Below are 12866 nucleotides of genomic sequence, written 5' to 3'. Positions count from 1 at the left end.
TATAATTTAAATTTTTTTAATCATCACAAGTCATCAGAGTTCGTCTGCCTTACGAGTGGTGAGTGTTTTGTTTGTTCATTATTTATTAAACTACAGTATAAATAATGTCAACTCATTCATGACTGCTAATAATAATAATAATAATAATAATAAATACGAGGGTTGAAGCAGTGGGTGGTAGAGGCATCGTCAGTCAGTATGGCTTTGTTTATGCTGGAGTGAGTATTATCCTCTGCGCTCTTCCAAACATTTCACAATAATTCATTGTGTTTGGTGCTTGTTGATTGACTGTGACTGCTACATAATTAACCATGGGCCCAAATAAATTTTGGTAAAGAAACTGAGAAGCACGAAAGAATTGAAGAAAGAAATTATATAAAAATACGAGGCAGTGGTGGAGGCAGTACAATATTTTACGATGTTCTCAGGTACGTATTTTATGATTGTTCATGAGAACATAAGAAAGGAGGAACACTGCAGTAGACCTGTTGGCCCATACTATTCAGGTCCTTCACAAATCCAGCCCAATAACAGAATAAATGCTACCCAAGCAATAAGCTTTGAACATTCTATTTACTCGCATGCAAGACCCATTCAAATCCAACCACCTCTCACTTGTGTATTTATCCAACCTAAATGTGAAGCTACCCAAGGTTTTAGCTTTGATAGGACCTTGGGTAGCTTTAAAAAGAGATTGGACAAATATATGAGTGGGAGGAGCATGTACGTATATACATGTATATACATAGATTATTTCATTTTATTATTTTATTATATTTCCCTGCAATATATTGGGGCACCAAACATTCGCGATTTTTCAACATTCACGGGGCTCTTGATCCCCTAACCCCCGCGAATGTTGAGGGAGACCTGTACAAGGTACAGTGGACCCCCGCATAGCGACTTTAATCCGTGCAAGAGGGCTGGTTGTTATGCGAAATGTTCAGTATGCGAATGAATTTTCCCCATAAGAAATAATGGAAATCAAATTAATCCGTGCAAGACACCCAAAAGTATGAAAAAAAAAAATTTTACCACATGAAATGTTAATTTTAATACACACAAACTGAAAAAGGCATGCACAATTACATGACACTTACTTTTATTGAAGATCTGGTGATGATTGATGGGATGGGAGGAGGGGAGAGAGAGTGTTAGTGTTTAGAAGGGGAATCCCCTTCCATTAAGACTTGAGGTGTCGAGTCCTTTTCTGGGGTTACTTCCCTTCTTCTTTTAATGCCACTAGGACCAGCTTCAGAGTCACTGGACTTCTTTCGTACAACATATCTGTCCATAGTGGCCTGTACCTCTCGTTCCTTTATGACTTCCCTAAAGTGTTTCACAACATTGTCAGTGTAATAATCACCAGCACGGCTTGCAATAGCTGTGTGAGGGTGATTCTCATCCATAAAGGTTTGCACTTTCAGCCACATTGCACAGATTTCCTTAATCTTTGTAGTAGGCAACTTCTTCAATTTCTCTCTCCCCTCCTCTGAACCAGTTTCCTCAGGTCTGGCCTCTTGCTGTTGAAGTTGATCTATCAGCTCATCAGTGGTTAGTTCTTCATTGTCCTCCTCCACCAACTCTTCCACATCATCCCCACTAACCTCCAACCCCAAGGACTTTCCCAATGCCACAATGGATTCCTCAACTGGCATAATCCTCTCAGGGTTAGCCTCAAACCCTTCAAAATCCCTTTTGTCTACACATTCTAGCCACAGTTTCTTCCAAGCAGAGTTCAAGGTCTTCTTAGTCACTCCCTCCCATGCCTTACCTATAAGGTTTACACAATTGAGGATATTAAAGTGCTCTCTCCAAAACTCTCTTAGAGTCAGTTGAGTTTCTGAGGTCTGTACAAAGCACCTTTCAAACAGAGCTTTTGTGTACAGTTTTTTGAAGTTTGCAATAACCTGCTGGTCCATGGGCGGCAGGAGAGGAGTGGTATTAGGAGGCAAAAACTTCACCTTAATGAATTTCATGTCCCCATAAAGTCGCTCTGCCACGTCTGTAGGATGACCAGGGGCATTGTCTAACACCAGGAAGCACTTAAGTTCTAATTTCTTTTCAGTTAGGTAATCTTTCACATTGGGGGCAAATGCATGGTGTAACCAGTCATAGAAAAAGTCCCTAGTGACCCATGCCTTACTGTTTGCCCTCCACAGCACACACAAATTCTCCTTGAGGACATTCTTTTGCCTGAACGGTCTGGGAGTTTCAGAGTGATACACTAATAAAGGCTTCACTTTGCAATCACCAGTAGCATTGGAACACATCATCAAAGTAAGCCTGTCTTTCATAGGCTTATGTCCTGGGAGTGCCTTTTCCTCCTGAGTAATGTAGGTCCTGCTTGGCATTTTCTTCCAAAACAGGCCTGTTTCATCACAATTAAACACTTGTTCAGGTTTCAGTCCTTCACTGTCTATGTACTTCTTGAATTCCTGCACATATTTTTCAGCTGCTTTGTGGTCCGAACTGGCAGCCTCACCATGCCTTATCACACTATGTATGCCACTACGCTTCTTAAATCTCTCAAACCAACCTTTGCTGGCCTTAAATTCACTCAAATTATCACTAGTTGCAGGCATTTTTCTAATTAAATCCTCATGCAACTTCCTAGCCTTTTCGCTTATGATCGCTTGAGAGACGCTATCTCCTGCTAGCTGTTTTTCATTTATCCACACCAATAAGAGTCTGTCAACATCTTCCGTCACTTGCGATCTCTGTTTCGAAAACACAGTTAAACCTTTGACAAGAACAGCTTCCTTGATTGCCTTTCTGTTGCCCACAATAGTAGCGATGGTTGATTTGGGTTTCTTGTACAACCTGACCAGGTCGGCGACACGCACTCCACTTTCATACTTATCAATGATCTCTTTCTTCATCTCTATAGTAATTCTCACCCTTATTCCTGTAGGGTTGGCACTAGAAGCTTTCTTGGGGCCCATGGTCACTTATTTTCCAGATAAAGCACCGAAAACACTGTAATAATACGAAATATTCCGATTGTATGCTTGGATGTTACCGCGGAGGCTGGCTGGTAAACAATGCCACCGGCGGAACATGTGAGGCTGGCTGAGGGCGCACATTGGACGCGTCTCGGATGAAGAGTGGTGAGTGGCAAAATTTTTGCGAAAAAAGCGAGCGGTATGCGGATTGTACGGTATGCGATGCGTACGGTATGCAGGGGTCCACTGTATACAGTCCTAACTGACATCATTGACATATTGCTCTATAGAAAGTACAGTGGTCCCTCGTTTATCATCGTTAATCCGTTCCTGGAAGTGCGACGATTATCGACAAAGACTATTTTCGAATCAATTTTCCCCATAAGAAATAATGTAAGTACAATTAATCCGTTGCTACAGAATGGGTTTGGTCATTATTGTTACCTTCTTTAGAGGCTCTACGGTGTCACCCCTTCAGTGGTGTCACCCGGGGCAACCCGCCTCCCTTTACGATGCCCCTGGTCTATTCTGCTCCATAACAAACTTCATTCTATTAAGCCGAGTAAAGGTTTCTGGCCATCTTCTTGTCATCACTGTTGAGGGTGGGAGACTACTCTCTCCCGTCTTCACATTAGCCACACTTGTGGTGCTCATGGGTATCTCCTGGAGAGGCGCCCTGTTCCTCTCTGAGAATTGTCAGGTTCCAGTATATTAGCCACATTCTGTTGGATTCCCCACTCTGTCAGTTAGATTGACTAATTCCATCATCACTAACTTACTACTTATAACATATTATAAGTAGCTCAGTAGTCTCAATCCTTAATTTTCATTAAAATTCGTTTCTTTTAGTTAGATTGACTAATTCCATCATCACTAACTTTACTACTTATAACATATTATAAGTAGCTCAGTAGTCTCAATCCTAAATTTTCATTAAGATTTGAGAAGCTACCTCTCATACTCAGCAAACATGCCTAAGTACATGCAATATTCCGGGTGCAAATCCTTCCAAGATTTCTTTGGATTCTTTATAAAAAAATGCGATCATGATAAATTCATTCTAAGAAATGAATTATTAGATTGGTATTTTGAATACTGTGAACGAGAAGGTGTTGCCGCAGCCTCTCCAGTTAATATTGGTCGCACCCTCAGTAGGATGGGCATCAGGGCTGACAGAAGGGTAGGAGGATATAATGGTTTGGATCAGCAGTATGCTTATTCTGGATTGGCATGGAGGGACTGTCCACCAGATTACTGTCCAGAAGTTATCATTGAGGAAGGTGAAGAAAATATTGATCCTCTCCTGACATACTGTTGCGTCCCCATGATGAGACTTCGTGAAGGGTCACTTGATGTTGTCATGGAATGAACGAAAGTATGGAGAGAATGAAATGTTTTTAAAATGTGAGGCTTTTTAATATTATTTTGAACAAGGAGAAGATTTCATTTTTTATTAAGAAGTTATTATTTTTATTTTAGATAAGGAGAAGTTTTTATTATTATTAAGAAATTATTATTATTTTAGATAAGGAAAACTTTTTATTATTATTATTATTATTATTGATGAGACACAAGACCTTCAACATCATCTTCAAGTTCTCAAGATGGACAATGTGTTAAAATTGTTGTTGTTATTATTTACACAATTTCCAGAATATTTATGTTACCAGGATGAACCAGAAGAACCCATGATAAATTATGAACCTCAGTTTTTTCAACTCATAGACATTACCAGCTATAGAAAATACAGTTAAGAAACATATATAAACTTTTAATGAATTTGAAAATATATAAAGTTAGCATAAGAGAATAAGAATAATAGATTTCACTGGAGTATAGAGTTAGGGAGAGAAGAAAGTCCATTTAGTACATGAATTGCGGAGTTTATGAAATTGTAAGGCAGCCCATGAGAGAACAAATTGTGAAGAGTCATGGAACTGAGGGTCATAAATGCAGAGTGCACAGGAAGTTAAATAGGAACACTTCTTGACAGAGGAAACATGGTAAGAAAAGTAGAGAATGTACATGATACTGTGCATATGCTTGTGATACATGGAAAAATTAAAACCTGTATCTGAGCTGACCTAGGATAACCAAAAAATTTCAGAGTGATAAGATAAAATAAGAAGTTAATCCGATTTTTAACCTCGGAGGGTTAGCCACCGAGGGTAACACGAGAAATTTAGTGCGACATCGAAGGACTGTCTGTCATATTTCTGTTGGGTATTTGGGACCTCACTCTTGTCCACCAGGATGCGATGCACACCAGTCAGCTAACACCCAGGTACCTACCTAATAATAATGTAATATGTAATATCTTCATTTAGTACAAGTACAGGTCTCCCTCAACATTCACGTTTTCAACTTTCACGGGCTTCACACATTCGCGAATTCCCAACCGCCAAATTCCCAGCCACCAAATTCCCAGCCGCCAAATCATATTTAAGTTTCCCGCCACCTGCGAGTCCCTACTACCCTCCCTCCGACCCCCGCAACTGGCAACCAGCCCTCCCTCCACTCAGTGTGGTGAGTGTTTTGTTTGTTCATTATTTGCTATTAAACTACAGTATAAATAATGTAAACCCATTCATGGCTGCATATTGGAATGGCTATTCGGACGGGTATTAGATGGTGACATCATGTGTTTACTCTTGAACACTGCAAAGAATTAAACATTTCTGCTACAGCTAATAATAACAATAGTAATAATAATAATAATAATAATAATAACAATAACAATAATAATAATAATAGTAATAATAATAATAATAATAATAATAATAATAATAATAATAATAATAAATATGATATAATTGAAGAAGGAAATTGTACAAAAATACGAGGGAGTGGTTGACACATCGTCAGTGTGACTGTGTTTATGCTGTAGTAAACATTAGTCTCCCTGCTCTTCCAAACATTTCACAATAATTCATTGTGTTTGGTGCTTGTAGATTGAGTGTGACTGGAGTGGTAGAGGCAGTGATTGAGGCAATGGTATTTAATAACATACATGTTATTAATAATATGTACTATTATTATTTATAACATGTTATTAAATACATACATGTTAATAATAATACATGTTATTAACCCTTTGACTGTCGCGGTCGTATATATACATCTTACGTCCTGGTGTCGCAAAATTTCAAAAAAAAAAAAAAAAAAAAAATTTCTTATGAAATGATAGAGAATCTTTTCCCGATTGTAATGACACCAAAAAAAAACGAAATTTGATGGAAAACTGACGGGATTATGCTCTCGCGAAGTTAGCGACCTCGGCGCCGTTTACAAATCGGCGATTTCGCCCACTTTGAGCCCTATTTTTGGCTAATTCCATTGTTCCAGTCGCCCAAACTCATAGCTATTTCTTTAGAACTCCATTTTTTCTATCGATTGAGTACAAGAAACTGCCCATTTACCGATTTCAACTACCTAATAATGTGGTCAGAAATTTCAATTTGGCCAATTTCACGAAAACTAAAAAATATGACAATTTCAAAATAAGGTCCAGAATGAACAATGCAGACATTCCTGGCTCCAAAATAACATTTTCTTTGCTCATCAGTCGTGTTTCCAGGCCCCTCTGATATTACTTTTGCTTTCTATTTTGAATTTTTATTCAAACAAAAAATTGAAGACTTACTATTATGCAGACTACTGCAATACTGTAATAATTGTATAAATAACATCAACCCATTCATGACTGTATATTAGAATGGCTAGTTGGACATTTACTGGAAAATGGCATCATTTGCTTACTTTTGAACATTGGCAAAAATCAAACATTTCCCCTAATTTGAGCTCCATTTCTAGGTTCTTTTTATAGTAAAATCAATCAAAATCATCTCTATTTCTATAATATGTCTTCCATTCTATCAAAGGAGACCAACAAAACGAGAATACAACCATAAATACTATATGAAAATAGACCACAAAGTCGGCATTTTAATTAAAAAAAACGGTCCGAGTTTTTTTTTCTCATTATGCACTGCGTGCTCCAGGATTTTTTTATATGGTGCACACTGACCACACAGACCCATTCTCTCACATGCAGGCCTACCAGCTTTCTCCTGCTTGATTTGAAGCCGCTAGAATTTATGAGTATATATACATCAAACACGGTACCTCGTAAGACGTATATATACGGCCGCGACAGTCAAAGGGTTAATAATAACAATAATAATAATAACTGGCAGCCAGCCCTCCCACCCGCCACTCACTCAGTCAGTCTCCAGCCACTGTGCGAGTCGGTCATTGCTGTTTGTGTGGTGGTGAAAGTATGTCTCATGCCATGCAGTTACACTCCATATAATCATCTCCATTCAACTGTCATCAGTAACTGCATGTAATATCAATAGAGAAATAAAGAATTATAATTTAAATTTTTTTAATCATCACAAGTCATCAGAGTTCGTCTGCCTTACGAGTGGTGAGTGTTTTGTTTGTTCATTATTTATTAAACTACAGTATAAATAATGTCAACTCATTCATGACTGCTAATAATAATAATAATAATAATAATAATAATAATAATAAATACGAGGGTTGAAGCAGTGGGTGGTAGAGGCATCGTCAGTCAGTATGGCTTTGTTTATGCTGGAGTGCACACATACAGAGGTACAAAAAAATACAGATAAGAGCAGTATGCCAAAGCCACTTATACTATGCATAGCATTACGGGCTGGCTTAAAATTAACTTAAGATTAACTAAGCAATGATTATTATTATTATTATAATCAAAAAGAAGCGCTAAGCCACAAGGACTATACAGCGCTGCTACTAAGCAATGATGAAATCAGTGATAAAACATTAATGTAAACAGATAACTATAAAGCACAAGTGAGTATTACAAAGACAGGTCATATGGTTGCATTCAGTTAGGTAGTGATTCTGTTTGGTAGTGTATTTAAAAAATAATAAAGTTAGATTGGGTTTTAGGTTTAACATTTATGTGATATAATTGTGAGAAACATTTAAGATATACAATTTATAATGTTCAGTTATTCAGTATTTATTTGGTTTTGGGTGAGTAAGTAATCTTTGAGAAGAGACTTGAATTTATAAACAGGTTGTGTTTCTTTTATATTTACAGGTAATGAATTCCAGATTTTAGGGCCTTTTATGTGCATTGAGTTTTTGCATAGTGTGAGATGGACACGAGGAACATCAAAGAGTGATCTGTGCCTTGTGTTATGGTCATGTGTTCTGTTGAGGTTGGCAAGGAGATGTTTGAGGGGAGGGTTAATATCAGAGTTAAGTGTTCTATGTATGTAATAGGTGCAGTAATAAGTATGGATGTTTTGTATGGTGAGTAGGTTTAGTGTATTGAATATTGGTGGAGTGTGCTGCCTGTAGTGAGAATTTGTTATCATTCTAACTGCAGCCTTTTGTTGGGTAATTAGTGGTCTGAGATGGTTAATTGTTGTTGAGCCCCATGCACAAATTCCATAGGTGAGATAGGGGTAAATAAGAGAGTGATATAGGGCCAGGAGGGCTGACTGTGGAACATAGTACCGTATCTTCGATAGTATGCCTACAGTCTTGGAAATTTTCTTAGAAATTTGATGTATATGTGTATGAAATTTGAGTCTATTATCAAGGTGGATTCCTAAGAATTTTCCCTCTGTTAGTTTTGTGATAGGTGATCCATTTATCATTATGTTAAGAGGGACATCTGTAGCTCTGTTACCAAACTGAATGAAGTAGGTTTTGTCAATGTTTAGTGTAAGTTTGTTAGTCCTCATCCAGGTAGATATTTTCTGTAATTCGGTATTTACAGTATTGGCTAGCGTGACTGGGCTCGGGTGAGAGAAGACGTATGTAGTGTCATCTGCAAATAGTGTGGGTTTGAGTAATTGCGAAGCATTTGGAAGGTCATTTATGTATAGGAGAAAGAGAAGAGGGCCAAGGACACTTCCCTGTGGGACACCAACTGTAATTGGTTGTGCAGAAGAGTTTGCCCCATTTGCGTACACATATTGGCTTCTGTTGCTGAGGTAAGACTTGAGGTAGTTGAGGGAGTGCCCTCTTATACCATAGTGTGACAATTTTACGTGGAGCAAGTCATGGTCAACTGTATCAAAAGCTTTACGTAAGTCAATGAAGATCCCCAGTGGGACTTCTTTTTTCTCTATTGCAGTGTATATATGTTCTAGCATGTGTATAATAGCATCATTAGTATTTTTATTAGGCCTGAATCCAAATTGGCAGGGGTTGAGTATGTTTTGGGAGATAAGGTAGGAGTAGATTCGTTTATGAATTAATTTTTCGAAGATTTTTGAGAGAGGGTGTAAGTTGGATATTGGCCTATAGTTATTCAACTCTGTTTGGTCTCCTCCTTTGTGGATCGGGGTGACCCTTGCTATTTTGAGTACTGTAGGGAAGGTGGAGGATTCAATGGATTTGTTAAAGAGTGTTGCAATGATTGGTGATAGCACTTGTGACACTTTTTTGTATATAAGGGGTGGTAAGGTATTTAAATCTCCTGCCTTGTTTTTTAGTGCGTTGATAATAAGGGAGACTTCGTATGGGTTAGTCGGAGCTAGGAACAGTGTGTTCGGGTAGTTGCCGGTGAGGTAGTCATTTGGTGGGGTATCTGAGCTTGGGATTTTATTGGCAAGGTTTTGTCCTATAGTGGAGAAGAAATCATTGAGTCTGTTTGCTGTTTCTGTTGGTGGGAGTTGGGGTTCATCTGTTTTTGCTAATTTTATTTCGCTATTTCGTGATATCTTTTTTGTTCCCAGAATTTCTGATAGGGTTTTCCAGGTCTTTTTTATATCACCTCGTAAGTTGGATAATCTGTTCTCATAATACAATTTTTTTGCCCTTCTTATCAGGCTGGTTAGGATTGACGAGTAACGTTTTGTTTGGTCTCTGGTTATGTGACCCATTCTGTACTGTTTTTCATATTGGTGTTTTGTATTTATGGATTTGAGAATGCTGGGTGTTAGCCAGGGACTGTTCAGTCTCTTTGCTGTCATCTGTTTAGTTTTTTTAGGGCAGTGCTTGTTATAGAGGTATTGGGTTTTTTTTAGAAAATTATTAATACATTCGTCAATATCTGTATAGGTTTCTAGCTCAGTGTACCAATCAATGTTTGCTATTGCTGTTGTGAAATTATTAATGGCTGCCTCATTGTGAAGTCTGAAGGTGACTTTAGTAGTGTCTTGGGGTAGTTTACCAAGAGTTGTTATGAGGAAAGTAGGGTAGTGGTCTGTGGTATTATCTGTAATTATGCCTGATTTTAAAGGGGATATGGTGTTGGTCCAGATGTGGTCAAGTAGGGAAACACTAGTCTCTGTAACTCTTGTAGGTTTTGTTACTGTTGGTAGTAACATACAGTTACTCATTGTGTTTGTGAATTCAGTAACGTGTGGGTCCTGGTCTTGCAGGAGATTTATATTGAAGTCACCTGAGAGTAGTAAGTGATCTTTGTTCATGCGTGCATCAGTTATCATACTTCCTAGATTTTGACTAAATTGGCTAATGTTTGACTGTGGAACTCTGTAGATGTTTATCAATGTGAGAGGTTTTTGTAGGTACTTTGATTTGAATTTAGCTATTATATATTCCCCATGTTCATCCCTTGTGCAAGTATTAGTGATACATTCTAGTTGGTCTGAGTAGTATATGGCTGTGCCACCCCCTTGTTGGTCTGGCCTACAGTTGTGTATGGCTGTGTAACCAGGAATGGCATAGACATCTGTACTATCAGGCTTTAGCCAGGTTTCAGTTAGTGTAATGATGGACATATTGGCATGTAAGGAATTTAGTAATGCTATGAGGTCATCGTAATGCTTGCTTAAAGATCTGATATTGTAGTTAAATATAGTTATGTTGTTGTTGGCACTGAGAAGTGCCTTTGATTGTTCTGCAGTGTAGTAATTAGAGTTACTGTTTGATTCATTTAAGTCATTAAATAAGAGGTTGGTATCAGGATCAATGCTTGTAATCATAAGATTTGTAGTGAATCTATAGTTTGAATTAAGTATAAAACAAAGTAAATAGTCTTAAGCTAAAAAATAGCACCTGGATTATTTAACAAATGTAAAATAATGAGCTAAGGGACTAATACAAATAAAGTGATGATCAAATAGTGGAGCTTGGGAATATGATAGTAGGTAGTACTATAAAGGTAATTTTTTAAAGTTAGAATTATAGTATAAAATTATAATATAAAAGGGACTAATATAGGTTGTGGTGACCAATAAAGTGGTAATCAAAAAAATGAGCTTTGGAATATAATGGCAAAATTGTGAACTTATTCTACTTTAGCACCTAAGAATAGCACCTTGATTATTTTAACAATTGTGAATATATAAACTAGGATAGTTATATAAAGCTAAAATAAAGGAGAAAACATATAAGGGACTAAAATTAAGTAATGGTTAACAAAGTTAAATGGACAGATGGTAGGAATTATAATATAAACTTATAATATAAAAATACAATTTGAAATGGTACTTGCAATTGCACAAGAGTCTGGTATAGGTTGTTGACAAGATCAAGATTATACCTAGATTTAAATTGACAAAATAAAATTCACAATTAAAGTACCAAAAGAATAATAGTAAAAAAATAACAATGGTAATGTCTTGATTATAATATGATAGTAAGAGGGTAGACAGGTACACAGGTACAAGGGATAATATAAAGGTTGGGGTTGAATATAAAAACTTGAAAATTTGGCTACAAAATGTTATGAGAAGTATAAAATAATGTTTAATGTACAAAATTAAAATTGACTGGTAGTAAATATGGTGTTTAATAAAATTTTAGTAAGTAATAATGATTACAAAAAAGTGAAAAAGTAATGTTTATTTCATTCAATATTGCACTGGTAGTTATACTTGAGGTTATATGGCAGTACAAGGTAATTAAGAGTAATCTAGGATAGTAAATGTGGTATTAAAACAGGTAAAGGTAATTAGACAAGTAATGGTTATTAAATGTCAAAATTGTTAAGAGTAAATTGAAATTTTAGTAAAAATGATATTTATTAATTTTAGTAAGTAATATCATTTGATAGTATTTAAAAAAAAAATATGAGGTAGTAATATGGACAGAGAAAGTATCAATTCAGCTAATGTTTAAGCGAACAATAGTAAATAACAAAATCACATAAGGTGACCTATGCTTACTAGTAAAATCACAAAATGAGGTAGTTGATTATTTAATTACTAAGAGATTGTACAATGAAATTTGAACAATAATGGAGCAAAACGTACACTACACTACGTAGGCTTTTTAGTTGGACATTGTTTAGTTATTCTCTGTAAGATTGGTATCCCTGAGAAAGTAAGTGAGTATTATCCTCTGCGCTCTTCCAAACATTTCACAATAATTCATTGTGTTTGGTGCTTGTTGATTGACTGTGACTGCTACATAATTAACCATGGGCCCAAATAAATTTTGGTAAAGAAACTGAGAAGCACGAAAGAATTGAAGAAAGAAATTATATAAAAATACGAGGCAGTGGTGGAGGCAGTACAATATTTTACGATGTTCTCAGGTACGTATTTTATGATTGTTCATGAGAACATAAGAAAGGAGGAACACTGCAGTAGACCTGTTGGCCCATACTATTCAGGTCCTTCACAAATCCAGCCCAATAACAGAATAAATGCTACCCAAGCAATAAGCTTTGAACATTCTATTTACTCGCATGCAAGACCCATTCAAATCCAACCACCTCTCACTTGTGTATTTATCCAACCTAAATGTGAAGCTACCCAAGGTTTTAGCTTTGATAGGACCTTGGGTAGCTTTAAAAAGAGATTGGACAAATATATGAGTGGGAGGAGCATGTACGTATATACATGTATATACATAGATTATTTCATTTTATTATTTTATTATATTTCCCTGCAATATATTGGGGCACCAAACATTCGCGATTTTTCAACATTCACAGGGCTCTTG

General features: G+C 36.7%; 1 protein-coding gene across 5 annotated transcripts in view; it reads left to right on the top strand.

Moving 5' to 3' along the window:
- The window catches only part of LOC138851071 (bifunctional peptidase and (3S)-lysyl hydroxylase Jmjd7-like), a 222380-nt gene that overhangs the window by 132853 nt on the left and 76661 nt on the right, over positions 1 to 12866 (top strand). Inside the window, exon 1 of one of the 5 annotated variants that reach the window (XM_070104763.1) lies at positions 12233 to 12456. The exons of the other annotated variants lie outside the window; for them this stretch is intronic. Within the exon in view, the coding sequence (XP_069960864.1) occupies positions 12447 to 12456 (10 nt within the window). The 5' untranslated portion in view covers positions 12233 to 12446. Of the gene's footprint in view, positions 1 to 12232; positions 12457 to 12866 lie in introns of those variants that run through there. 5 annotated transcript variants of the gene reach the window in all.

This window comes from Cherax quadricarinatus, chromosome 94, assembly GCF_038502225.1.
Source record: "Cherax quadricarinatus isolate ZL_2023a chromosome 94, ASM3850222v1, whole genome shotgun sequence".
NCBI classification, from domain to species: domain Eukaryota; kingdom Metazoa; phylum Arthropoda; class Malacostraca; order Decapoda; family Parastacidae; genus Cherax; species Cherax quadricarinatus.
Note: the sequence above shows the minus strand (reverse complement) of the source record. Positions and strands in the feature narration are given on the sequence as shown.